The sequence below is a fragment of the Anarhichas minor genome, unplaced genomic scaffold, assembly GCF_050575085.1.
Source record: "Anarhichas minor isolate MPS153535 unplaced genomic scaffold, ASM5057508v1 ptg000040l, whole genome shotgun sequence".
NCBI lineage: Eukaryota > Metazoa > Chordata > Actinopteri > Perciformes > Anarhichadidae > Anarhichas > Anarhichas minor.
Genome location: NW_027466486.1, coordinates 12,691,885 through 12,719,309, shown reverse-complemented (window position 1 = coordinate 12,719,309; position 27,425 = coordinate 12,691,885). Strand labels below are relative to the sequence as shown.

The 27,425-nt window shown below is 41.7% G+C and overlaps 4 protein-coding genes across 8 annotated transcripts; 3 read left to right on the top strand and 1 right to left on the bottom strand.

The window, feature by feature from the left end:
- The first annotated feature begins 1,452 nt into the window (after positions 1-1,452).
- Positions 1,453-3,455, top strand: fam167b (family with sequence similarity 167 member B). The gene is made up of 2 exons (XM_076108006.1): positions 1,453-1,833; positions 2,281-3,455. The coding sequence occupies exons 1-2, from the start codon at positions 1,543-1,545 to the stop codon at positions 2,542-2,544; spliced, it is 555 nt and encodes a 184-aa protein (XP_075964121.1). The 5' UTR covers positions 1,453-1,542; the 3' UTR covers positions 2,545-3,455.
- Positions 3,456-5,047: 1,592 nt separating this feature from the next.
- lck (LCK proto-oncogene, Src family tyrosine kinase) lies at positions 5,048-18,307 on the top strand. 5 transcript variants are annotated; one of them, XM_076108365.1, is made up of 13 exons: positions 6,084-6,102; positions 7,792-7,904; positions 8,515-8,575; positions 9,159-9,249; positions 9,981-10,079; positions 10,226-10,329; positions 10,744-10,893; positions 10,993-11,145; positions 12,629-12,808; positions 14,846-14,922; positions 16,985-17,138; positions 17,349-17,480; positions 17,623-18,307. In XM_076108365.1, exons 2-13 carry the CDS (start codon positions 7,797-7,799, stop codon positions 17,817-17,819), a joined length of 1,506 nt encoding a protein of 501 aa, XP_075964480.1. In that variant the 5' UTR covers positions 6,084-6,102; positions 7,792-7,796; the 3' UTR covers positions 17,820-18,307. The 5 variants fall into 5 exon arrangements, with proteins under 5 accessions (XP_075964476.1, XP_075964477.1, XP_075964480.1 ...); XM_076108361.1 differs by lacking the exon at positions 6,084-6,102 and adding an exon at positions 5,048-5,111 and having other exon boundaries at positions 10,744-11,145; XM_076108362.1 differs by having other exon boundaries at positions 5,130-6,102; positions 10,744-11,145.
- Positions 18,308-19,000: 693 nt separating this feature from the next.
- LOC142968400 (histone deacetylase 1) lies at positions 19,001-23,581 on the top strand. Its single transcript, XM_076108255.1, has 14 exons — positions 19,001-19,125; positions 19,848-19,960; positions 20,062-20,179; positions 20,263-20,337; positions 20,437-20,575; positions 20,826-20,967; positions 21,052-21,144; positions 21,233-21,341; positions 21,452-21,592; positions 21,746-21,854; positions 22,011-22,141; positions 22,257-22,427; positions 22,574-22,625; positions 22,710-23,581. The coding sequence occupies exons 1-14, from the start codon at positions 19,074-19,076 to the stop codon at positions 22,735-22,737; spliced, it is 1,473 nt and encodes a 490-aa protein (XP_075964370.1). The 5' UTR covers positions 19,001-19,073; the 3' UTR covers positions 22,738-23,581.
- Positions 23,582-23,935: 354 nt separating this feature from the next.
- Positions 23,936-26,355, bottom strand: tmem54a (transmembrane protein 54a; the record flags this gene model as incomplete). The annotated part of the gene is made up of 5 exons (XM_076108126.1): positions 23,936-24,070; positions 24,833-25,231; positions 25,366-25,560; positions 25,915-25,974; positions 26,137-26,355. Coding segments are annotated over 5 exons (1,008 nt in total), but the record flags the coding sequence as incomplete, so codon positions are not given.
- Between the last annotated feature and the right edge of the window lie 1,070 nt (positions 26,356-27,425).

Below are 27,425 nucleotides of genomic sequence, written 5' to 3'. Positions count from 1 at the left end.
ATTTGAGCCTCAAAAATAGTCAATGACAATGAAATGCACCTACATAGGCTATTACAATCAGCAAAATGTAAAAGTAAAAGCACTCACGTGCAGAACGCCCCATTTCAATGTATTAAAGTTTACGGTATATTATGTTAATGTATTGGTATTTCTGCAAAACTGCATGCAGCATTTCAGTGTTTCTACATTTAACTAGGTTATTTTTTATACTGTTATTTATTTATTTGCATCTTTAGATGCATCATTTAGAAAGTTGATCAGTTTTGTATGTAACATGTTTATCCGCAAAACAACTAACTAAGGCACTTAAATAAATGTAGCCCTTTGAAAAGGTCATTAAAAAGTTTCCCTCTGAAATGTATTGCAATACAGTGGTGGAATGTATACATTTACTAATGCAGCCTACTTACTTAAATATAATTTTGAGGTGCTTCTACTTGACTTTGAGTATTTCCATTTCATGCTTTTTTATACTTCGGCTCCATTATATTTCAAAGGGGAATGTTCTCTTTACCCCATTACATTTATTTGACTAACTACAGTTACTTTGCTGATTGCATATTTTTCATACAAAACACATGGCAGGATTATAGAATAAAAGTCACTGCAATAAATTAAACTACCTAGGAATATAAAGTATTCAGAACCAGCTATAACATTAAAATGCTTCCTACACATAAGACAGTACTGTCATATAGGGTTAAACAATAATACGACACCCGCAGTGGCCATTTGCCTGCAATAATTCAAGATGATAATGTATCATCTTTCAATGGAATAATGAAATCATAAATCAAAAACATCCTGATACACAATGTGTCGTCTAAATGGATAATACCAAGAACATATTTCTCATTTTTTTCAGAAAATCTGATTATTTGCACTAAAGTTCCCAATTAAAGGAGAAAATACTCAGTACTTTTCATTTGTCAAGTATTTATTTCACATAAGAGTATTAAACATGAGGTTATTTCATCTGACCATTTGATTATTGAATGATCGGAAAGCATGCTATATCGCAATGGGAGATTTTCAATGCAGGACGTTTACTTGTAATGGGGCATTTATACATTATTGTAATGTTAATATGAATATACTTCTTCCACCACAGGTCAAGTCATATAAAGTCACTAATACTCGCATCAAGTACCTTATTTACTTTGCACAACAACATTTGTGATTTAAAATGATAAAACAGATACAGCATGTTATCACACTTCTCTCCAAATTCCAAAATAACTGTATTTTCTTGAAATCTAGAGGGTTTTACCTATATTTTGTATTTTCATTCGATAAGTGACAAAGCGACACTCTGTTTTAAGGTCTCAAAGAAGTTTGTGGAAATCTGTCTTCCTAAAAAAAAGAGCCTTTAAATGATCCAGCCTCCCTGGCCTCTGTCTGCGGGATGGGCGGTCACTCCTTCTTATCAGCCTATAAAGGAGGTAAGGAGCTTGTTGCGCTCCAATCGCCCACGCTGCCAATCCAGAAAACGAACTTCACGTGAATTCCCGTTCTCTGAGGACTTCCTTCATCACTGCGCCGATGGATTTCAAAGAGTTAGGAGAAGAGTCCCCCGAGGGCGACGCCAACGATCTGGACAGCGTGAAAGCGCTCACGGAGAAGCTGAAGCTGCAGACCCGCAGACCGTCCTACCTGGAGTGGCAGGAGCGGGTAGAGAGCCGACCGTGGAAGGAAAGTGACAGTCCGGGCTCTGAGGGACAAGTCGCCTCCACGCCCGCAGTCCTGAGAAACGAGAACTCGGAGCTGGTCGTGCGCAACATCTGTGGCTTTGACACTATCGATGATGCCTTGGACTTTCTGAGGAAAGAGCTGGTGAGTGTCTCCTGAGCGTTTTTATTTTACCCAAAGATTTATCATACTGAAAAACAATGATACTCATTTTGCTGCAGCTTTGTCAAACCAAAAGCATTTCTTTCTCAAGTTCCTTATGCATGTTTGTGAAATAGATGTTTATCTCCCTACTCCATTGTCACCTCCTCAGGTGTCAGTGATCTGCTGCATGCATGAATGCCTGACTTAAATTAGGGCAGAGCATGACCTCATGCAGTCCTCACAGCCTAAACAAACAATTAGTGAAACAGGATGATGCATGTTTTCTCACAGTCTCAGGCTGCAGCCCGTATATTCCACATGCCAGTGATTTACACCTTTTGATAAGAAGATAAAAAAAACTATGAGAAGATCCCAAATCCAAATTTTCACATATTTTCTGTGGTATCTCATTGATGCTCTTTCTCACCCCCCCTGCTCCCCCCTCAGAGGGAGATGCAGGTCCAGGACAACCGCCTGGCCCGCCAGCTGATCCGTCTGCGTGGGGAGATCCACCGGCTGAAAGTGGAGCAGACGTGCGACCGCCACAAGGAGATGCTGGACAATGCCACGTACGAGCTGGAGGAGTGCGGCGAGGAGTCGGACCTGCTATGCGACATCCCCATGAAGGCCGCCTTCGCTCTGTCCATGCCGCTCAAACACCTGGGCCTCACCAAGATGAACATCAACTCCAGACGTTTCTCACTGTGTTAAAAAAAAAAATCCCTTGTTCAGGCCTGTTTCCTCCTCGGGAGCTGTCGATAGTGTGAATAGAGTGACTGCTGACTATTGGTGCCCTGGGTGAAAACGAAAATGATTTTGCACCTTGACTTGACATGCATGAGGAGGCCTCAGTGTGCAGACCTGTAAGGGCACACGCCCTTACTGTTATACAGGCACACCCTCCTGCTGGACGGAGCCCAGGCTGCTCTGTTGTTGACTGTTCTTTGTACAGTCATGTTAATCAGAGTGGACGGATGAAGGCTAGACTTAGATGCAAAGGTATATATAGAGTTACGGCATTATATCTTATACCCAATGATTTTGTATTGTGTGAAGAAAGTTTCACTTGTGCCAAAGAAGTGAGAAACAGTTATGGGGAGAGCGGTACTGTTTTGCAGAAGAATAATTCATCGACGAAGAAGCTCACTTCAGAAAAGAAGACAGTGTAGAGGGAGCTTCATGGTCGCAGTGCAGGTCACTTTAAGTCAGTGGTTCCCAAAACTAGGGGTCGGGGCCCAAACAAAGGGTCGCGAGATTTATCTGAGAGGTTGTGAGGCGATTAACCACAAAAAAAGATTTTCCACAGTCTTTTTCCTTTTTTAAATTACTGAATAGTTACATCTCGCCCACCCTCTGGTTGAACTGGGTACATCCAGTGATGAGGGGATGGAAGTTGTTTTATTTTAGGACGTCACAATGCAAAAAAAAGGTTGGGAACAACTCCTTCACGTCACTAATACATTTATTTGTGGAGTGAAAAAGTACAACACGTCTGGTCCGATAAAGAACATGTTCAGCAACACTTTAAAGTAAATGGAGTCCTTTGATAGAGCAACATATTCCAGCTGTTGAAGCCTTCATCAGGGCTCTGTCCCTCCCGCTATCCTCAAAGGAAGTGGGATGTCACACTCCAGCATTTTGAACCCTCTTCTTCACAAACCAAATATATCTCAATATCCTCAGCACCGCAGCGCACCCAGGAGGCTATGCCTCACGAAATTTTGTTTTCCATTACCGCGTCCAGATGCTGCAGAGCACGGTTTACAAACTATATATGGCTGGACAGTGACCAAGTTGTAGCTCGGGCAATTTAGGGCAAGTTAAGTGGTTTGTTTTATAGCTTTATATTATTTGTAACAGCAAGTATGAATGAGTAATTAGATGTTTTTGTTTAATAACATGAGACATTGGTTTTAACTGTTTTAAATGTAAAAAAACAAACTATAAGCGTTATTGTTAAATCATGCTACTGTAATATGAATGTATATATGACAAATGAGAATAAAGACAAATGCCTTAAAACTCTAATGTTTTCTTGCACATCCAGCACGATATTAAAGAGACTTTTCTCTGTCTCTGTCACTTTAAATTCAGTTTTATTAGAATTTAAAATGTTGGTTATTACATTGTTAGAACTTTGGGCTAATTCTGTGCACGTGTTTATGCACAATCTACTATCATATCCAGGCTAAATGTCACCACATGCTCCATCAGATCCATGCTCGGTCGTAACGCCGTCCTGCACAATAGTCTCTTCTTTCCTGCCACGAGACATTCACGACCTGGTGTGATATCCAAACATAAGAATGTGGTCCCGGAGGGATTTTGCAGAAACCACAGACATTGTTGCACATAATTGGCTCCTGTGTTGATCCTAATGTGGCATACGTCAGGACATAAAATGTCCTCATGTGTGACGTTGGACCTCGATAGTGGAAATTAATATCATATGGAAAATGCACAGGGGCCGAGGTATTGTACCTTGAGGCCTCGAATCTCCAGTGAATGCTTTGAAAGTTAAGCTCTGCAGACTTGTGCTTCTCGTGCCACTCAGCTCTGCCCAGATAGTTTCACTTGAACTTTTCCACCATATCATACCACTTGTCATCGCATGAGCAGAAGCTGGTATTGGAGTGTTTGTTTTGAATCTAAAGAAACTTATAAATACATACTGTTTGAATTGGTTGAAGGCTGTTTTAAAGTGTACATGAGTAAGCATTATAGCAGCACAACTGAAGCAGCACTCGCTCACACGAAAGAGGCCAACACCTGCAAGCGCAAAGCGGGTCGGTAGGAGGTTTGGAAAACTTTCTGCGTATTGATAGCATCTTGATTCGATTGCGTAACATAATCTGATTTCCAACCACATTTAGGAATACCCTTAAAGGCTCACGAGGCCTGCCAAAAGCAGATCTCCAAAGATGGTGAGGTTCTTTTATCTTTCCTTCATCCCCTCAGAGACAGATATAATACAATGGATGCTGGGTTGTTTAAATCAGCTCAGTAAAATATACTCTGAAACATACATCACTATCAAAAAGCCCCCCCAAAAAAGTGAAACTATACCTCCTAGATTTACGCTCTTTGTTATGTGCTTTAACGGAAAAAAAGCGTGCGCTCAGGTGGTTTCATCAAGTGAGACTTCATCTCCTCTGTGGCAGTCTTCTAAGCACACATGTCTGTGCACTTCCTGTAATGTTTGGACTGACTTCCTGTCAGTGCATGCTCTGTAGCAGCAGCCGTTCACCACAAGAGAAGAGACGCGAGGTGCCTGTAAGGTAGGAAACGCACCAGCGCACGCTGTAAGCATTCTGAGAGACCACTATTCACGTCGCCTCTCGGGGCTAAATGTGACCATAATGTGGCCTTATTTGAACTTTTGGTTAAAATGATGATGTGTAGGAGGGTCATCCACTGATTGACACTTGTTTGGTTATTCCTCTGTGAGTGAGATATTTGTGACTCATTTTATCTATTAACTTTACATAACTTGGCCATGAAAACCAAGGTCAAAGTCTATTTTTAAATGGTCCGCTGACCACAAAAAGAACAGATAGAAACCACATGTGTGATTGACAGAAATAGCCTTGTTGTCTTCATATTAAACCCGAGGCCTGAAACCTCTACAGAGGAAACACGCCTGTCCCAAATAACCAGATTTAAAATTTGTTTGGCATAACTGTAAATGATATAAATGATGATTAATTATAAAACTGCTAAGATGAGTGTGAAGCTGAAATCTTATCAAATACTCCTCAACCTTTGTGCTCCTCACGTTAAAGGTCACTGACGCACAGATGTTACGCACAAAAGTCAAAAATATAGATACACACCTCACTTACAGCCCTACCATAGCCTTCTTTTTTTTAAACTGTATTGGAAACATCTCTGGGAGAAGTGCTGTCCTGACCCCTTTACTACCATGGAGCCCATAACGTTCCCCCTGCTCACACACAGCTGCAAGGTGAAGCACCTGTTACAAGCCTACAGAGCAACCCTCAAACTTTCAACGACAGGAAACTCTGCGAGTCGCTCTCCTCCACTCCTCCTAAGTGTGTGTTTGCGCGTGTACAGACTCACATCAGCACGTCTAGCTAAGAGTTAGTTATAATAAGAGAAGCGGACGATGACATCTTCACACCGGGGCTCCAGCACTTATTGCTAAATAGCTATTTTACAAAAAAGATAACTATTCAATAAAGAATATCTCTATGGCGGCTCGGGAAATCTGATATTGGACGCTTGAAGAGACATTTCATATTTCAAGAGGTAAGTTTCAAACGTGTGAGTCTATCAGCAATACATATGTTTAGAATATAAAGGATGAAAAGACTCTGACTCAGGTAAATCCTTTCCCTAGAATTATCATATGTGTAATATAGAATATGCTAAATAAATCAGAAGGTTTGCTTAGAGTTGAGAAAATCTATTGACTTTTATATAATATATGAAAATTGATGTATAGAGAAGAATAATGTCCACAATCAGAATGAGCTAAAATCCATATTTTGTTGTTTAATGATTTTAACATAAAGGCAAATTGCAAAACATATTCAGATGCTGGTGTTCATTTTCTCTGTTGATAAAAATCTGTTTTACAAAAAAGACCACATAACAGCAATAAGTTTCTTTCTCATTGTAATAAAAATATGCATCTGTATCTTATTAATACATTTTAAAAAATCAAATATAAACTTCAGGTATGTATGTGTTTTTAAATTCAGCTGTAACTTTATGAGAGATAAAGGTATAGGTGATGATGAACATACGTGAAGCACAAAAACTAATTTGAGTGTGAGATGTCAAAATTGGACCGAAAAAGGTTCAACGCAAAGAAAATCCATATAAATTAATATTTTTTTTAATGTGTAAATTTAGCTTCTTATGGCGTTTCCCCATTTTTGCTGAAAAAGTGCAGTTTATTAGCCCACAAGCCTCACTGACAAAGCCAGAATGTCTTCGGTCATCGACATACCCATAATACTTTGCAAACAATAACAGTTATCAGTATTTGTTTGGAAAAGGCCATCAGCTGCAGATCATAGAGAGAAGAGGGTAGCCCCTCAATGGAAAATGCTGACTTTGTTTGTGTGACTCCCTGAGTGCTGGCCAGTAGGCGTAGCAGTACTGATAATAGATTTTTTTTTTAAAACCTCTTCATACCCTGGTGGATTACAGTGATTTCGTTCCTCGGGGTCTCAGTACAGTGATGGATTGTTATTGTTATTGCTGGGTCAGGCCTCTCCAGATTTTTCTCACAGCTCTGAGCCTTTGGGACAAGCGGCTGCTGCGATTAGCCCACTGACCCTGCTCTTACAGTGGCCCAAAGGGAGCCAAGTGAGCTTGAGAAAGCCCATTTGTGCAGTGCACCAGTGTAAAACACAACACAGCACACGTGTTGTTGGATTATACAAGATTAGTGCTTTTAGAATTTTATAAAGCCTACTGTTCAAGTCTGAAGTAGAACTGGAACATGTAACGCCTGCGATTTGAAATGCTGTAGGTGATAGTAACAATGTAGCTGTGGCACACAGCTCTGGGTGTGATTTCAGTACTGGTGTGAGCAGGTTCCTATGTGGTGTCAATTTAGTGCCTAAAATGGAACATTTTAAAAGTGTTAAGCTTTTAGTTTCCAGCCTGATTCACCGCTGAGCCTCCATTTTGAGGCGAGGCCCTCGGTCACATCCGATTAAGGCAGTTTTTCGGAAGCGAAAACATTTGTGTCTTCTGTTAGTTTCATCCACAATTTTAGTTGTTTTTTTCTGTTTTTGTTGTTGTTGTTGTCTTCCTAACAGTATTTGATGTCTGCAATTCCAAATGCAGAGCATGATGCCTGAAAACTGTTGATAAACAGAACAAAATACCGCCATTAGAGAATTTATTTCCATTCAAATATGAGTAGGCCGAATCATTATCTTAGGAACATGTTGATGCCCGTCTTAATCTCTCAAATTGCAGAAAAGATGGGATGTAGCTGCAGTTCGGACTATTCGGACGGAGACTGGATAGAGAACCTGGATGAAGTCTGTGAACAATGCAACTGTCCCATACCTCCCCAGTCATGCAATCCAGTAAGTGTCCATGTACGTTTCGCGTGTGGCCCAGGCTTGTGTCAGTGCATCGCACATTGTAAGGTATGAGTGAATGAGTGTCTGTGTTTGAGTGAGCTTCGCATGAATGGGTTTTTGGTTACAGCATGGTTCAATGTGATTGACCACTTGGAGGTCATCCACATAAGTTTACTGCTGTACAAGCGAGAAGGCGTGAACACATGTGCTCCCACAATTCATTTCATGCTGTGTAAATTATGAAACCGTTACCCGGAGAAAATAAAAAAAACAATGTATTATTGCATGTTTGAGTCCAGCAACGTTTTATAACTCGCGAGGGAAGTTCTCTTTTGTGCGTGTGATTAAATGGGGGAGTAATTATTCCCTCAGTGGTTCGTTTCCTCCGTGTGAGTTAGATGTCCCATTAGATTAGAAATAAAGGAGAAAGCCACCTGCGTGTGCTACAATAGCTCGAGACATTTTGTCTGGGAGAAAAAACGAAACTGTTACCGATGACATTTTACTGTGAGTGTGACATGAGATAGTGCCTTGTTTCACCGCATGAATCCTCTATTGTTCTTTGGAAAGCTCATCTTAAGTTGCGAGTCTAATCTTGCTGTTCCCTCACCAGTACACAGACCAGCTGATTCCATACCCATCACAGCATTCACCTCCTACATCTCCATTACCAGGTAACAAGATACAGTCTGTCTTTCTGTGTGTTTCAGTATCTTAGTAAAGTAAAGAGGTAGCAAAATGTGGGAAAAAACAGAATGGCAGTGTTAGGTTAACGAAGTAAACATATATTACAAGTAAATACTAAGTGTGTGCGTTATAGTGGGATTGAATACATATGTGAATTATATTTAAATATATTGTAAATACATTATATGCTTTTTTTTCTTACTGGGTAATCTTCTCTTTTCATTTTTTTCCACAACAATTTGAATTGTTTACCTCATTGTATGATATATTTATGGATTAAATTACACTTCTAACTATCAGAAAGCCAATTTAGCCACAATGATATGTGGTATATATATATATACATACACATTGTATATGTACAGAAATGTACCACTATCTCCATTCATTGACATTGAGCCTTTAGCGGCAGCCATTTGTCAAAATATCAGAATCAAGGGGATTCAAACACCCAGCACACAACAACACAGCTTTTATTTATTATAACAGTTACATTTGTGAGTAATTACTATCCCCTATATATAAAATGTATTTTTTGTTTGACAAAAACGTACGATATTCCTCTTGCAGACAACCTTGTGGTGGCCATATACAGTTATGAACCCAACCATGATGGTGACCTGGGCTTTGAGAAGGGAGACAAGCTCAAGATCATCAACAAGTAAGTTGCTGATTGACATATAGTCGGTTTAGAGCTTAATGGAAAGACTTCTAACAGTTTTTCAGCCCATAGTTCATAATGCAGAAGGCACGTGTCATGTATTCAACTTTCTGACCGGGGATATTTCCTGTCTCTCTCTGCTGTTCACTATTTAATAAAGGCAAAAATCTCAAAAACATCATGGATTGAAAAGAGTAAACCTATGTAGAGCATATATACCTACCATTGAGGCCAAAAAGGTCATAACCTCAGTAATATGTCTGGAAATTTAAGATGACACATATAACACATGTTTTCTATCTTGTAGATTAAATCTATTCATTTTTTGGGCCAAACAATCCTAAATATATTAAAATAAATGAATTGTATATACCTGGAATTAGACCATAATGTAGGCAGACACAATTTACAAACTTTGTAATCAAACACTTGATAAAACATGACTTTTTTTTAATACTCCTTTTGCCTGGAAGATTACTTTGAAAATATGATCATTTTGATTCCAGGGAGAACTTTCCCTCCGATGAATGTCAAAGCTATATATAATGTGGTGAATATTGTATGTTACTTGTAGTGAGCATCTGTTCTGGGCCTTCTGCTGATTTGTAAGACAAGACATCTGCGGTTCATTTCATGCAGTGATCATGCATTCTGAAGGTGTACTTATTCATCCCAAAAAAGTCTATGCGTAAGCTCCCTCATTGCTGTTTCTTGTCTCTTTTGACATCCAGGGACGATCCAGAATGGTATTTGGCAGAGTCTCTCACCACCGGCCAGCGGGGCCACATCCCGCACAACTTTGTTGCAATGACCACGGTGGAGACTGAACCGTACGTCACACAGGAAACATAATGATACTGCTCTCAACGCCATGTCACTCAGCCTTCAAAGTCTCGTACCGTGCATGCTGTGTCCCTGGGGGTGTGGGAAGTGGTTAGCTCAAAGTGTGAAGCATATTGTGTGTTTTGTGCTGCAGGTGGTTCTTTAAGAACATTTCTAGAAATGAAGCCATGAGGCTCCTCCTCTCTCCTGGGAACACGCTGGGCTCCTTCCTGATTCGAGAGAGCGAGACAACCCAAGGTGAACCTTTTTCTCATCATGGCATTGACTCATATGCAGTCAAAATGATATCAATATAATTGTTTTACAAGTGAGACAATGCACAAAATGACATCCTCTGTGTCACTCAGTCTTGTTATTAATGGCAGTGTTTATAAAATACCACCCATTTCCCAGAAACACCCTTCCTGCTTTCTAACTTGCTTCTGTTCAATTCGTTTTGCTTTTCTCTCTCATTCCACTATTTGTGTTGGAAATGCGGCAAAAACACTGGAATGCTAAGATGTGCCCTACATAGATACCCATTTACACCAATAACTGAATATATCAAAATGTGACACATAAGCCCTCCAAACCGAAGTTCAAAGCTAACTTGCTTTGTGATTTTCAGATATATCAGGCGAAATAATCTCACATGCTTCCTATTTGTTCCAGGGTCATTCTCCCTGTCAATCAGGGACTTGGACCACAACACTGGGGAAGGAGTCAAGCACTACAGAATTCGCAACATGGACAACGGCGGCTTCTACATCACAGCCAAGATCTCCTTCATCTCGCTGAAGGAGCTCGTCCAGCATCACTCACGTGCGTGCAGCCCGTTGAGAGGACTAATCGAGATCACTGTCGGGTCTTCATCGGAACAATATTTAACCTGTGTCCTCTCTCTTTCTCTCTGTCGTCCAGGCGAAGCAGACGGGTTGTGCACAAAGCTGATGAAGCCGTGTCAGTCGAGGGCACCGCAGAAGCCCTGGTGGCAGGATGAGTGGGAGATTCCCCGCGAGTCCTTGAAGCTGGAGCGCAGGCTCGGAGCAGGACAGTTTGGAGAAGTCTGGATGGGTAAGTGACAGGGAGGACAATGTGGGGACGTGATTGACTTTCAGTTCAATCATGTGTTATTTTTCCATTTTGTGCACAGGAGTTTGCATCATTTTTCACCGACACGTCACATGTACAAAGCCCAGTTGCTCAATGGAGCTGTGGGACTGCTAAAGATTTCAGCCAGGGTTTTTCTGCAGCGTGTGCAGAACAGTTTCCTCAACACAGTCATAATTGTAGGCTTGTATGAGCTGGTATAACTGGAGAATGATTAGAGGTTTTATCCCCGTTATATGCAACATCACTCAAACTACATAAATATGAATTTCCAAAGAGCTCACGGATTGGAGGAATGATCTCTGAACAAGAAGGCAACATGTTTTGATCCCGAGGATATCAGTTGAAATAACCTGTGACACAACCCCCTTATTATTCAATTGGACGGGTACTTCCCTTCTATTTTCCATCCGCATTTGCCAGCGCAATTCCACATGCCAAACAACTACTGTACTAGAGATAAAAATTACCAACCATGCAACGTTTCCTCATTTCACAGCCACTTTCTATTTACAGTATCTTCCTGCATGGCGTCTGGCATTGTATTTGTTTTTCTATCCTCATCCAAACACTGGTTCAAGGACATGCTTGAGTAATGACACTGTCGCTTGCTATGAGGTGTTTATTCTTGTTAATTGTCATGAAAATACGGAGGAATGTTTTGAATGGTGAATGCAATCTGTTCCCATTGCTACGCTTCATGCACGGTGAGAGATGCTCACCGTGTTACATGACTGAAGATGGAACTGGTTGGCTGCGGGTTTGATTGGCATGTGTGTTAGTGAACCAGATCTGGAATGAGATCCTGTTTGCGCGAGAGTCATGTGGAGCTGTTGTCTGTTTAGCACTTAATCACAAGTCATGACATAACCACTGTGTTTATGAACCCTACAAGCTGAGATGAAAGCATTCTTAGTTTACTTTACGTTTAACACAGTGTAGTCATTCATGCTGACAAGGTTTTTTCCTGCCGTGCTAACAGCCTGACTTTGGTTATCTCCTAACTTTTGTTCAAGCACATCGTGAGGTGGACATTTTTGTTTTGAAGTGAAATTGCTCAACAACTATTGGGTGGATTAACACAAATATTCATGGTCCCAAGAAGATGAATCCCAATACCTTAAGGCATCCTCTGACTCTTAGTCTAGCCCCATCATCAAATAAAAATTCCAACCACTCAATACTTTGCTTGATGAACAAATTCTTGCAAAACTAATGACATTACAATCAGCCCCTGCAGTACTTTTAGTGGTAATTAGCAAAAGTTAGCACGCTGATGGCCTAAACTAAAATGGTGATCATGGTAAACCTTATACCTGCTTAACATCAGGACGTTAGCACCGTTTGTCCAGCCTCACAGAGCTGCTGGCATAGCTGTAGACTCTAAGTCTCTTTTCTTGATCCATGTCTTTCAATATCCTGCTGATGACTAAATGTATATGTACAGGTCTCTACAACAATACCAGGACTGTGGCAATTAAGAACCTGAAGATGGGAACAATGTCGGTGGAAGCCTTCCTGGCAGAGGCCAACATGATGAAGAACTTGCAGCATCCACGCCTCGTCCGCCTCTTCGCCGTTGTTACCCAGGAGCCAATCTTTATTGTCACGGAGTACATGGAAAATGGTGGGTGGAAATACTGTATACGTGTCACAGCCTGAGGCATTTTGCTAATAACGCCAACCGTCACGAGGGAATTCCAAATATCACTGAAAACTTGGTCCCAGGGTAATTTTGTGAAATGAATGCTCATTTGAAGCTAAATTAAAAAGAAATCCTTCTGTCATCATATCAACTCCTCTCAGTTCCGTTTAGTCATCTGGAATATGTCTAAACCTGCCTGAAACGATTATTTCCATAATCTAACTAACTAAAGGCGGTGTCATCAAGGTAAGGTCGGCGCCTCGAGCAAAGACACAGAAAGTATTTTATAGACAGTGGTGAATAGTAGACGTTCAGGACCAAACATGTTGATCTGGTATCGTACTACGGTTGCCAGAGCACATCCTCGAACCAAAGACATGGGCTGCCCTATGTGTTTCAACCCTTTCACGAGTCATCGTGTTTTCATACGTGTGCTCCACTTCAGCGACTCTGTTGAATGTATATTTGTGTTTGATAGCGCACGATCATCAACCGCGATTGGACATGAATGCAGCAGTGAGAGCAAACCTAAATAAGGGAGCAAAGTCATGAGCCTTGCCTCCCAAAGCATGCCGCTCTGCTGAAGTGGTCTGCCCCTCTGATAGGCTATTTTCAGCTTCTCCTCACGACGCTCCTATTTTTGCCGCTCTTTGCTGAAATGTTTCAAAGCAAACATGAACTTTCACTTCTTTTCCGGGCCCCCCTCCAGACAGGTTACTGGTGTTTACTCACTGAGGGGAAGTCTCCCCTGGCTGAGTCTAAGTCGAGGGGGTGTCAAGGAGAGGGTGATTCACCAGCTTATTGTTCACCCAGACCCCTTGATGATACTTGGCTACTTCCCAGAGTCTGTATTACGTGCATCCACAGACACTCACAAGCACATGCACGCATGTACACAAATATTCCAACACTGTAACCTTAACAAACTTAGTTTGTTCAGCATCGTGCCACTGGATCTTTCCCTGCCTTCTTACAAAGCAAACTACGTGTGAAAGTACTGCGACTCACAAACACAAGTAATACAATGGGGTCATGGTAACAGCTGCAAACAACTTTCCATACTACACGCTTTCTGCCCTGCAATAGTTTATTATGCCCACATGCTGCATACATATAGAAGTGATCCACCATCTGTTTCACTTTGACCTCGAAAGTGTTTGTAATTATTTTTCCCTGGGAGGAACAATAACAAAATGCATAGAGAGATGCCGTCACAAGCAAAGCAACAGCCTTACAGTTGTATTGAATGGAGTGCCTTTGTATGGTCTTGTATGAGTGGCCTGTAAACCACCAGCAGTGGCTCTACATGAGGCTGCCTCTTTGTCCGCTGTCCACTTGTGGACAGGACACAATTGTCGCCTCTGTTGTCAAGAGAAAAGGAGGGCTCGGAGTGCCCGTCTTTTCAGTTTGTCCTTTATTTTTTTATTATTATCGGAGGCAACAAAGATGGAAAATAACAGGTGTGTCATCCCAACTTCCCTTTGTGACCTTGACAAAGAGCGTTCCTCTGGCTCTCAGACTTCAAAAGCATGTCTTCCGGACTTAAGCAGAAGAGCAAAGGCCTCCTCTTTCCTGGCACAGTCATTCCTCTTATTTCCTTTGGTTTGACTTGGTTGGCTGGCGTGCAGAGGTATTGTTCTCTGCTAATCAAACTCAACACAAAGTCTGCTGTTAGAAGCTATGTATCAACTTGACAGATGCTCCGTCTACTTCCTCACAATGTTATGTTCCCCGATTTGAAGTGCTATTTCTGGTCCAACTGTCTATTTGTGTCTGTGGGGAATCATGATGTTTTTTGGACCCAAGGAAAATATCATCAGTCTTCTGGACAAAGCATGACTTAACTTTTGTTTTCCAATTAATATTAAAACTTGTTGCTTAATCATCTGTACATAGCGCCTTCAAATACAGTACAATAAACAGGCATACACATTTGTAATATCAAGGATATACTGGTGGTGATAGTTCATAATTTGCAGAAATAGGTTGCTAGAGTCAACTACTATGTTGTTTTTACAGGTAGCCTGGTGGATTACCTGAAAACAACGGAGGGAGGCAGTGTGCCCATGAACACTCTGATAGACATGGCGGCTCAGGCAAGACATCTCTTTTTTTTACTATCAATGTTTGTGTGCTCTTATCTCCATACTCCATTTACCAGATTCCCTTTCATCCCTTCCTATTCTCTCAGCGTGATCCTCATAGATGTAAAACTGGCCATTGTTGTGATGAGGCTTACATACAACACTAATCTTGTAATAACGACAGAGCTGGACGAGTGTATGAGCAGAGGTGCATGTGTATTGTGATGAACTTCGGTTTAGACATGTTGGCGCAAATAAAACTGTGTTACGATCAAACAGCCTGAATAGGAGACAAATTCACCCCAAAAAATTCTGTCACACGATTATGTACTCACGGTGCCGACTCAGTTCAAATTATAAAAATGAGGGCATGGTGACAAAACCAGATACTGAATGTACATTATGCGGATTTTCTGCAAAATTTCTCTCAATTTGTAATTTCTCTTTCATCAACATACAGTAAGATGCTCCGTCACAGCTCTGCCGAAGTGACAACCATTGTGAACTGTCACCCATATGAAAGTTAATGTTGTGAATATAAAGCCTGACAAAGGCCTGACATCTTGTCAGTCAAGCCAGATGTTTGGACATGCAGGTCGGACTGCAAGTTAAAGGGGTAGTTCAACATTTTGGCAAATACACTTTTTCTTGCTTGAGTTAGTTGGGAGTTAGGTGACAGTTAGCTTAGCTTAGCACAAAGACTGGATACAGGGAGAAAGGTAGCAAATTCCACCTACCACCTAAAGCTCACTACTTAACATATAATACCTGGGTAGTTTAGTGAGCTTTAATTGCTTGTCGGTTTATTTTTACCCTCGGCTTTACCCCCCTGTTCCCAATCTTTTTGCTGAGCTAACTATCTAAAAATATGAGAATATCAGTCCTCTTATAGCTCTATAAGCATTATTGTGCCCACATCTTCCTCTCGAAATGTTACATGCCAGGAAAGGAACTTTGACTTAGGCCTACATGTATTGTGAGTGTGGGAATGGAAAATACAACCACAGGAAGACAGACTGAAATATCAAAGTCTAACAAGACAAGAGAGTCTTCAGCCGGAGTAGACAATTTCTCTGACGCCTCAGAGCTTGGCGCAGAGAGGTAGGCGTATACACAGAGCTTTGTGGTGAACATGTTTTACCGAAAGATTCTTTCAAGCTAATCCTCATGTACAGATAGCGTTTGCGGTTAAAGCGCTAAGCAAGTAACTCGAACGTCATCAAGTGATTGATGACCTTGGACACTGTCCACATCCTGCAAAAAACAAATGTGTGTAATCATTGGCGCTTGAGGTTTTACTCAAATGTACTTTACTTATAGCAGAGTAAAGCTATATCTAATTCAATGAATGCAAAGTAATGCTTTAAAGTTTCAGATTGAGTCATACCACAATCAAACGGAGAGTAAAGAGGCGTTGAGTTGCCTGAGAGTGGAGTCATGACGACAGTCGACGTTTATGAAATACTCAGACATACGTAGGCCTACATCTCACGTTTCTGACAAGACCCCCAGGGGCCATTCCCACCTATGTGATAGATTCTTGTGTCTGAAATATACACCGCTGACCCAGAAAAACGTAGAGAGTTAGATATATAAACAAACAAAAACACACACGCAGACATAAAAGACACAGATGCGTATCAACTGTGGGTTGTGAGTTCTGTAGAAATCTTTAGATCTCTCACACACCAAATGCTTATTGCATTAGGTGAAGTATCAAATTCCCTCTGAGGTCTGCCAATGTAGAAATGACTAGTATTTGTTTGAGTCAGAAACCCACAGTCACTGGAATAATCAGCCAGTCTGCAGTAGGCTGAGGTAAAGGCAGGACTGCAGATTTTCATATCAGGAAGTAGAGCAGGCGCAGCTGTGTACCTGGGTGGAGTACGGAGGTAAAGGGTGTAAGGAAAGGAACCGACATGGGGAAGTGGTAAACTCCCTGGTTTGGGAGTTCACCAAACCAGTTCAACTGTCCAACACACATGAATATTGCACAATATGAAAACATACACAGGTCCCTTCACGCTGAACACGCGGTCATAGGGCTTGTCTAATGATGTGCTGCCCCCTGCAGGTGGCTGATGGCATGGCGTTTATCGAGGAGAATAATTACATTCATCGAGACCTGAGAGCAGCCAATATTCTGGTGTCTAATGAACTCATCTGTAAGGTTGCTGACTTTGGACTGGCAAGGCTGATCGAGGACAATGAATACACAGCAAGAGAGGGTAACGAGACCTTGTTGAAATCCCTTACTTCACATCTTCTTTTGAGCCCGTTGAACCTCATTTTCAGGCTATATAATGTGTCTTTTAAGTATTATTTGTTTTATTATAAGACTTTAGTTTGAGTGCATTTGACATGGGAAGTAATCACTTTAAATGTAATCACAAGGTGTTCATGCTTGTTTTGAAAAATAAAGTTTCTTCGTGTGTTAGGTGCAAAGTTCCCCATCAAATGGACCGCCCCAGAGGCTATAAACTATGGCACCTTCTCCATAAAATCGGATGTGTGGTCATTTGGGATCCTCCTGACAGAAATAGTGACATACGGACGCATACCTTACCCTGGTAAATACTCATGCACTGTACTCGTACCTGTCCATCACAGTATCATTTTATAAAATCATCAAATTACAATTCTAGCATAGATTATATAACTGCTGAAAACAGCAGCATATCCATAATCTCCTACATTTCACCTGTTGTTCAGGTATGTCCAACCCAGAGGTAATCCAGAACCTGGAGCGGGGCTACAGAATGCCGAAGCCGGAAAACTGTTCAGATGGACTTCATGACGTCATGAGTCTGTGCTGGAGGGAAAACCCAGAGGACAGGCCCACCTTCGAGTACCTGAGGAGCGTTCTGGAGGATTTCTTCACTGCCACAGAGAGGCAGTACCAGGAATAGCCCTGATTGGGCGACAGAAAGACATACAGACTTACAATAAATGTACACAAACTAAACAGGCGAAGCCTGTGAAAATGGATGCTGGGATTTTGTTTTGTTTGTTTTTGAAGAGTACATGCCTTTATATTGATATGGTAGAAACTGAGATTCCAAATAAGATTACTTTGTTTCTGCACCAAACTTATTTTGAAGTGGCCTTTTAGATACAATATCATGGGGAACTGTGAACCTTGGAAACTCCTGTAACAGCTGGATCACTGCAGAGCCAAGAAGAGAAAGGAGAGCGATCACCATGCAGCCCGAACTGCCTGATGTCGCTGAATAAGTAGCTGCTCTGCCAGTGCTCATTATTAAGATGTAAATACCGTCAAAGTGCTTCATCTGTGTTTTAACTCTGCAGTTTGATAAATGTTGCTGATATGTTTCATAACATACAAAAATGCTCAGATGATTTGTTATGTAAATGTATTAAATTCAATCATACTGAATTCTGGACAGTTTTGATCCTGTGTGCTGATGGCAACATTTTCCTCCAGATATACCAATAAATATCGGTAAGCCCCTCAAAATATGTATTTGTAATCATGCATGTAGTCTTTCAATGATATTGAGCAGCAGTGATGAAATGTTACCAGGTGCAGTTGCTCAGCACAGAACTGTAGTTATGTAAAATTTTCAAGTACATGTTCTGTTCATCAGTACTGCCATATTTTTACTTCTCCATTCCACCTTATACTTTTGAGATACAAACTTATCAGATAAGACGCATTGCTGTATAGATTAAACAAACACAAGAAGGCATATATAAAGTAGGCTAAAAATAATAGCTCCTCCTGGACCAGCTGCATCCATCAGTTATAATAATCTGAAAATATTACAAAAATGAATGTAATACTACAGGAGCCATTCTGCTGCATAATGAGAAACGGTACTACTTTAAGTAAATTTTACTACTTCTGCACTTGTAATGGAGTTTTTACATTGTGGCACTGCTACTTTTAATAAGGAGAAGGGGGTTTGGAAAGTATTTTTTCCACAAGCCCACCACTGCTGAGCAGGTAGTGCAAACTGTTAAATAGAGTCAAAGAACTTCAGCACGAGTAACCGCGCACAGGGAGGGGAGCACTCTGTCGCCCCCTGTTGAAAGCAGCTGACATTACCTCCCATTGATTGGACCGTGATACAAACTATCCGCCTCTCGTCGCTGTTGTCTCCTGCAGTGTGTGCGGTGAAAGCCAGCCAAAAAGCACTAAAATGGCGCTTACTTCCCAAGGAACAAAGAAAAAAGTTTGCTACTACTATGATGGTGAGTACTCGTGTGCTTAAACTGTAGCAAGCGGCCGCGCGGATGATTGAAATGCACCACTTCGCGCCAACAAAGGTTGCCGTTTATTCCACCTCTCGCTAACCAGGCACGTTAGCTAACCGAGCTAGCTTGAGTAGCAGGCGGCTTTCATCATCTCCGTCTACCAGCGTCGCTAAACCCACACGGAGTGTTAATGCCCCGGTAGTATTTGCTCGGGTTCCCCGAATGCACGGGTTTCCCTCGAAATGTATTCCCAATCCGTTTACATACCGGATGGTAGTTTTTGAGCTGGATTAGTTAAGGTCACTAGCTAAAGAGCTAACAATGGGGGATATCAGTACTTCATTGTCGCCGCAATTAACGCTAACGCCAAGCTCGCATTAAAATGGCTCATCTCGCTGCCTTCAAAATGCGAGGGAGTTCGTCGCAGGATTAATGTTTTAGTCGACATTAATCGATGCTTGCAACAAAGCGCCACCGTGAAAGTGTAGCTGGGCACTTTGTGTAGTTTCGTGGAAGCAATTTGACTCTCGTGTTTAGGAGTTAGGATCTTTAGCGACGTGCATGATGGTATTGTCGGACACCATCACGACCCATTCAGGGTCTGAACAGGAAGTTATCATGTTCAGTGTTAACCGTCTACTTCACGTATACATTTGTTCAACTTTTGCATGTGAAATAAACAAATAATTCAGCGTGGTGTGTTTTTGTTTTTTCCCTAGGTGATGTTGGAAATTATTACTATGGCCAGGGGCACCCCATGAAGCCCCACCGAATCCGCATGACACACAACCTGTTGCTCAACTATGGCCTCTACAGAAAGATGGAGATATATGTATGTTGTATTACAGTAACGGCGCTTCTCAGTCACATTTCTGGACCTCACTGGCTCGTCTCTTTGTGCCCCAGGAACTGACTTGTCCTCTTGTGTTTCAGCGTCCACACAAAGCCAGCGGAGAAGAGATGACCAAGTATCACAGCGACGACTACATCAAGTTCCTGCGTTCAATTCGACCGGACAACATGTCGGAGTACAGCAAACAAATGCAGAGATGTAAGTTTGGTCGGAGGTGGAGTTTGCTTTCGTAGAAAGTCGTTTTCGTGTTCATTAAACTAACTGTTTGTCTGCTTCTGCAGTTAATGTGGGAGAGGACTGTCCCGTGTTTGATGGTTTATTTGAGTTCTGCCAGCTCTCAGGAGGGGGCTCCGTTGGTAAGTCTCTTTTTAAATACTGCTCAAACGGTGACATGCTGTCCCAGTAATCTGGTCAATTCAGCACGAGCAGGCTGCTAATTCTTCTCTGTGCTCCAGCCGGTGCGGTGAAGTTGAACAAGCAGCAGACAGACATCGCTATCAACTGGGCCGGAGGCCTGCATCACGCCAAGAAGTCTGAGGCCTCAGGGTTTTGCTACGTCAACGACATCGTACTCGCTATTCTGGAGTTACTGAAGTGAGTACAAAAGCCCCTATCATACCACTCAAGTACAGCTTTGTTTTGCACAAGTGGGTGATCAAACAAAATATCTGTTTTGGGAACTGATGATGAGTTTATGGTCCAGCCGTTCTGCTAAACGGGCACATTTGTTTTCAGACAATGTTAAATATATAATTTTGAATACTTTCAAAGGCGGCAAAAAGTTTTTCTCATCGGCTAGATCAAAAGTTTTAGGACTCAAGTGAACCTTTTTCCATCTTTCCAGATACCACCAGAGAGTTCTGTACATAGATATTGACATCCATCATGGAGATGGTGTGGAGGAGGCCTTCTACACCACAGACCGTGTCATGACTGTGTCCTTCCACAAGTATGGGGAGTACTTCCCCGGCACGGGTGACCTGAGGGTGAGCCTGGACATAATTTAACAGACCATTCATGTTGTCATCGTAGTCATACGGTGAGTTGACATTTGCCTTGGTTCTCTGCAGGACATTGGTGCTGGTAAGGGTAAATACTACGCTGTGAATTACCCACTGAGGGATGGGATTGACGATGAGTCGTATGAAGCCATATTCAAACCCGTAAGTAACCAAAGACTTGTTGATTGTGGCGTTTTAATAGTTGGTGGACAGCAGCAATTTGAGAGAGCGGATGTTGTTGTTTGTGTAGATCATGGCCAAGGTGATGGAGATGTACCAGCCCAGCGCAGTGGTTCTGCAGTGTGGAGCTGATTCTCTGTCAGGAGACAGGCTCGGCTGCTTTAACCTCACCATTAAAGGTTATTTGAAACATCTCTCTCCTGATGACACTTAAAGCAAAGTGGTCTGCAGCTATCTGGATCTTGATTTAACTGAGAAACTAAACATTATCTTCCCATGCTGTGCTCAGGCCATGCCAAGTGTGTGGAGTACATGAAGAGTTTCAACCTGCCACTGCTAATGCTGGGCGGAGGGGGCTACACCATCCGTAATGTGGCACGCTGCTGGACATACGAGACTGCTGTGGCCCTTGATACCTCCATCCCCAACGGTGAGTCTTTTATGCCCATGCTGCACTGAGATCAGTTTGTCATTTAAGTGGCATTAGTTGCCCTGCAGGTGAAAATAGTCTTAAACATTTTTTTGTAGCCTCATACAAACGGTAAAATAACTTCATATTTATTAACTTGACTCAACTTGACAGAGCTCCCATACAACGACTACTTTGAGTACTTCGGACCAGACTTCAAGCTGCACATCAGCCCCTCCAACATGACCAATCAGAACACCAATGACTACCTGGAGAAGATCAAGTGAGTGCATCAAACTGCCGGTTATGAATGGCAATTGTTTTTTTTAAACTTGAGTTGTGAAAAAGAAAAGTTGAGAACGTGGCTACATCATAGGTAACGGTTTGCGTCTCGGGTTGTTTAGTGGTCTGTGCGTTGAACCTGCTGTCTGTCCTCTAGGCAGCGCTTGTTTGAGAACTTGCGCATGCTGCCCCACGCCCCGGGAGTCCAAATGCAGGCCATCCCCGAGGACGCTGTGCAGGAGGACAGTGGTGATGAGGAGGAGGAGGACCCCAACAAACGCATCTCCAGTAAGAACCTCTCGCATAGTCCTAAAGTTTCAATTACAATGAATCTAGCAGTTAACCAGTTGAAACGGTAGCGTTCCATGTTCTGATTCGACCCTTCCCCGCTGTCAATGTTCAGTCCGTGCTCATGACAAGAGGATAGCCTGTGAGGAGGAGTTCTCCGACTCAGAGGATGAAGGCGAAGGAGGCCGCAGAAACGCAACCAGCTTCAAGAAAGCCAAGCGAGCCAAAACCGAAGGCGAGAAAGAGGGAGAAGAAAAGGAGAAGAAAGGTGAAGAGGAAACAAAAGGTATCTATCAATTTTCTTACATTTTCACTCTCCCCTCTTCATCTCATTTTGTTATTTAAAGAGTTATGTACATCCTATGAGTTAACATTTTAAGTCAGATCATCCTATAATATTATTACTACTATGAATTTGTTTTTCTTTTATAGAAGTAAAAGAAGAAGAGAAGGTGCCAGAGGAGGAGAAGATGGACACCTCAAAGTGAGAAAGCGGTGCATTGACCATGTTGTTCAGGAAGTGGCTTACTGGGTATGTTGATCGTGTCCTTTCTCTGGGTCCTTTCAGGCCAAAAGAGGAGTCCAAGACACCCTGACGTCCTCAGCAGCCATTGATGCCAAGGCAACGGCTCAGAACGCATCTTAAAGCGAGATTGTTTTGAATAAAACATCTTTCCAGGCTGCTGCTGTCGAAGTCCGTGAAGAACTATATCTTTGTAATGAGACCCCACCCCCTCAGAATGGGATGGGGGATCCAAATGTTTTCTAGGACACCTTTTCAACCGTACCTGTTTATGGACTGAGGTCAAACTGAGTATTGTTTTTTGTATGCTTTCTCATTTTTTATTAATCTTTTTATTCTATGACTTTTGCTTTTCCCTTGTGATGTAACTCTGTAAAAATGGCTTAGTACATGTATGCTTTTATATATCTGATGGATTTAATTTATTTAAATCATAGATATTTTTGGCTACTCTGTTATGTCTTACAGTCCCACTTGTGTCATGTGTCTTTAAAAAAAAATGCAGTTGAAGCATGTTTATACAATAGATCCTTTTCTGTAATACATTTGTGTCTCTGCTAAGGTCACCAAGAGGGGTTAAGAGGGTTGTGTATACCTGAATAGCTTTTTTTACATGGCACAAGGCAAGTGAAATTACAGTTCTATATTTTAGGTCGTAATTTAGTACGTGTCCTTTTAAACATTGACATCTTCATCTTTTTCGGACTCCTGCCACAAAATATAGAAATTGTTTGGGTCCTGTCACATTAATTGCTGGTGTCAGGCTTAGATTCCACTTAAATTTGGACTTAAATATCCAGAGTACAGAATTAATTTGTTGTATATATTTGTATTCTCAAAAGTGTCATTTAAATCTGACAGACCCCAGTGTGCATTGAACACTTTTTTACACCAATAAAAACTGCCCTGAAAAGTTACGTAGTTTTGTTTTAACATTTTTCTAAATAATATTGTTTATAAAGTGTTACGTCTGATAAAATGATTGACTGCTACATTTAATGTCTTTCAAATTCAAGATACAGGTGACAGTGCTCTATTTATTTTCAACACAATACCCAATACATACAAACAATATCTCGTATTTTAAAACCAAACCAACGGCAGTATTTTATCAGAGAAATAAAATGCCATTGCTGACTTCAAGTTGAACAAATGTCTTTCTTCTTCAGACATTTAATCTGTAACAGACACTCCCAATACAAAACCTTCAGATGTTTCATGTCATCCAGTGAGGACAAGCAGTTTGCAACCTATCATTAGGTTTAGCTGCTTCAGAGCCATGCACTCTGCTCCACTGCAGTGTCGTCCAGCAGTTCATCCTGCTCTGCAGGCTCAGTTCCAGCATCGCTCTCTGGATCCCGTTCTGGAGGCGATGGCGGCGTTTCAACAGCTCCCAGGCCACGCGCCTGAAACTAACATGAATTCCATTTAAGAGAAGCTACCTCGCATAAATCAATAGTATCAGAAAAGGTAACAAGAAAATCACATTCAACAAGAATGAAACGACTTCTTGAATACAGACACCGTTTGCAATTTTCATATTTTACACTGATTGATTCAACATGTTTAAGGTTAAACATCTGACCACAAAGCAGCCAGTTTATAGGGCTGGTCAAACATCAGTCCAGACAACATTGTGAAGTGTTTCTCAGACCGAAAAGTAAAGTTAATTTATATAATGTTATTACAATGGTCTTAGAACATAACCATTAGTGCATGAGTACATTTTATTTTCTATATGCATTAGTGAGGTTCAGGGGTTGATAAATACAATGATAACATCAACTGAGTACTGATGTGTGCTTTTTTCCAGTTAACTTCAAGCCAACCCTCAACCACAGATCAAACCATGTGATCATGCGCCGAGGGACACGGTTCCCATGCTACTCGGCTTAGGTTTGCCTTGTCAGCAGGTCTGGACCACTGGCTTCCATTTGTATTCAATTAAATGACAGTCACAGTGCCATTTGTGGGTATAATGTAAGTTTACTGTTAGAACTGTGACTTGATTAAATGTTTTTTTTAACTAAGCCTTGTAAAAATAGTTGGTATGATGCAATAAATGAATGTAAGCGTTACTTAATAGTATAATAGGCTATTTTGTTTCTTGTTTCAAAGACATTCAGGTGTAACCCCAAACAGTACAGTATGCAGAATAAAAATGTCACAGTCAGGCAGGAAAGTGCTGATATCTTTTGTAAATATATGCACTTCTCCTTTAGTAAATCAAGTTTACAATACAGTATTTGTCCCTTGCACTGTATGGATTTTTCAGTTCTGTTTTGAATGTTTTTAAAATTCACGGTTTCAACTGAATGTTTCACATCCCTGCCCCATTGAGATGACGTAGCATCTGCCTGTGACAAATAATGGAGGTCTCGGGTCTTTCTAGCACTGTCAACAGAGTCAGTGATCTGACAGCAACTTACTCTCCTGCCCCGGGTCGGCCGCCTCCTGCACGGACAGAGGTAGAGGAATGAAGTACAGGCAGCAAAGCAGCGGAAGGAAAACACCATTTCCACCAGCGATATCAAGATGAGAGGCACCCACAGAATGATTGTGGTGCCCTGGTTGACAAAAAAAAAAAAAAAAAAAAGGATGACGGCACAGGTCTCTGATCAATAAACACTTCTCTTTCTTTTTGCAGCAATTCAAGTCAATATAAAAACTGCTGATGGACAAATATTTATATTCAACTTACATAGATCCGGGTGGGGTCGAAGGGGCATTCGTACGTGATGCTGGAAGAGCCGTGATCCTCGCCAGAAAACGTGCAGTGTGTTAGCAGGCCCCGTCCTTTGTTAATGATGGCTTTCACCATTGATACTGACAAGCCCAGGGTGGAGGCGACCGACAAGAGACCTGCCAGGAAGCTGAAGACCAGAAGGACCCACTGCTGCAAAGACGACACAACATGAGTACGTTAGTTACACTAGTTACACACTGGATCTAGTGTGTAAAAGACACTTTTCCTCACAACAAATAACATGCTTTTTTCAATGTCAAGTAGATGTAAAAGGGAAGCTCTAGGAACATGGAGTAGAAATCCCAGCCAGTCCACAATCTGAGGACGGACATCCAATATTTGAATGAATTTCATATCTGCATGTATCCAAATAGGTATCATCTTCTGTATGTTTACTCACTCAAAAACAGAGGGCAGGTTCTAACAAGAGACAGCAAATGACAGATGTGAGTGCTGAATGGAGAAGGGAGAAGCTGTGCCAAAGAGAGGGGGAGCAGTATTTACCAGGATCCTGTTCCTCTTGTTTTTGGACAGGACGATGGCAGTTATTCCACCAATAATTCCCTAACGGGCACAAGAAGTCCAGCAAAAAAAACAGACAGATCATTCATCACAGATACAGATGATACAATATTACTAAAATAACTATTTTAAACCAATACCCGCTATTAGATATCAATTTGCTTTTAAGTTCTTCTTGCACAGTGTGTTTTTCGCACCACTTACCACCAGGCCTGCTACAATAGCAATGACATTAGAGATGGCGTACACCATGGTCCGGGCCAGAGAGTGCACATTGATGTGCCTAAGCACAGCCCCGTGCACCAGCGCTCCAAGAAGGAAATTAACATGGCCCACCAGCACCAGCCCCAGCCCCATCTTCATCAGGGCTTTGTTGTCCTTGAGGTTGGCACAGCATACCCCTAGAGGAAGCAGAAATATGTTATTTCAACTTCATAATCTGAATTTAGTTGTGAGCAACAAGTGTACGACAGTGCATATGATCACACTGAAGCATTTGACTGCAATCAAATATTAGAGTATGTAAATACCAGCTGTGTTGTTGACAGGAACACAGTATTGTGTGCGAGCTTGTGGTTTCAGCAGAGCAAAAAAATAAATAAAAATAAATAAAAATAAAAAGAAGCGGGCCAGCGGTTAGTACACCATGACAACACTTTTAACACTTCCAATCATCCCCAACCCCTGCAGAGATGGCTGAAGATCTCACCCCCTGCAATGCTGCAGCTATGGCGACAAATTCAGAGACGGGGTCTTTTTTTCCCCCTTCCTCTGAGGAAAGGTGAAGCAGCACTCACCTATAACCCACTCCTGAACCACACAGGACAAAGCTACGGGTTGGGTATTTTAAACATCCACACCCACCACATTGAACTGGCCTGACGGGTCAGGGAAGAAACTCATATCTGCTACTGGTCTGTCTCATTCAAACCGTATGCTGGGTGCTGTAGAAAAAAAGTCACTGTGTTTTGGTCATAATATTGTTAGTCTAATGTTTGCTGCCGTTCAAGTGCACATATTGTTACTGTAATGTACATACCTTAACAGAAACATTGATAGAATTTAAACCTTCATGTAGTGACTGTATCAAACCTAATGTATCCTTCATTCCAATATATTATATTCTCCGATAATTACACTACTATCCTGCTTCATGCCGGACACTTTATTTAGGTTCTAGAGCAACGATAGGAAGTACACTGTGGGACCCATGCTATACTACTCCAACAACAGCCCGCAATTAGGAATTCTAAGCAAGCCTACGCAATGGTTGCCCACAAAGTTTCAATTTTATTAAGGTGAAACTCCCCCCACAAAAACTAGCAGGCCACTACATGTGAGGCTCATTGACTCAATTAGTTGAAGATGTTTTCATTGATTCAAATGAACAGAAAAAATAAGATATCACATTGCGTTCGGTCATCTAAACACCAGAAACAAACCTTTGTTCACTAGGTCTCAGGTAAGGACCGCGCAGACCACGCCTAAAGAAA

Coding starts and splice junctions, on each gene's coding strand:
- fam167b (XM_076108006.1), top strand. CDS start 1,543: ATGGATTTCAAAGAGTTAGGAGAAGAGTCCCCCGAGGGCGACGCCAAC. Junction 1,834..2,280: donor ACTTTCTGAGGAAAGAGCTG/GTGAGTGTCTCC, acceptor CTCCCCCCTCAG/AGGGAGATGCAGGTCCAGGA.
- lck (XM_076108360.1), top strand. CDS start 7,728: ATGAGTAGGCCGAATCATTATCTTAGGAACATGTTGATGCCCGTCTTA. Junction 7,905..8,514: donor CTCCCCAGTCATGCAATCCA/GTAAGTGTCCAT, acceptor TTCCCTCACCAG/TACACAGACCAGCTGATTCC. Junction 9,250..9,980: donor AAGCTCAAGATCATCAACAA/GTAAGTTGCTGA, acceptor TTTGACATCCAG/GGACGATCCAGAATGGTATT.
- LOC142968400 (XM_076108255.1), top strand. CDS start 19,074: ATGGCGCTTACTTCCCAAGGAACAAAGAAAAAAGTTTGCTACTACTAT. Junction 20,180..20,262: donor CAGCAAACAAATGCAGAGAT/GTAAGTTTGGTC, acceptor CTGCTTCTGCAG/TTAATGTGGGAGAGGACTGT. Junction 20,338..20,436: donor CTCAGGAGGGGGCTCCGTTG/GTAAGTCTCTTT, acceptor TCTGTGCTCCAG/CCGGTGCGGTGAAGTTGAAC.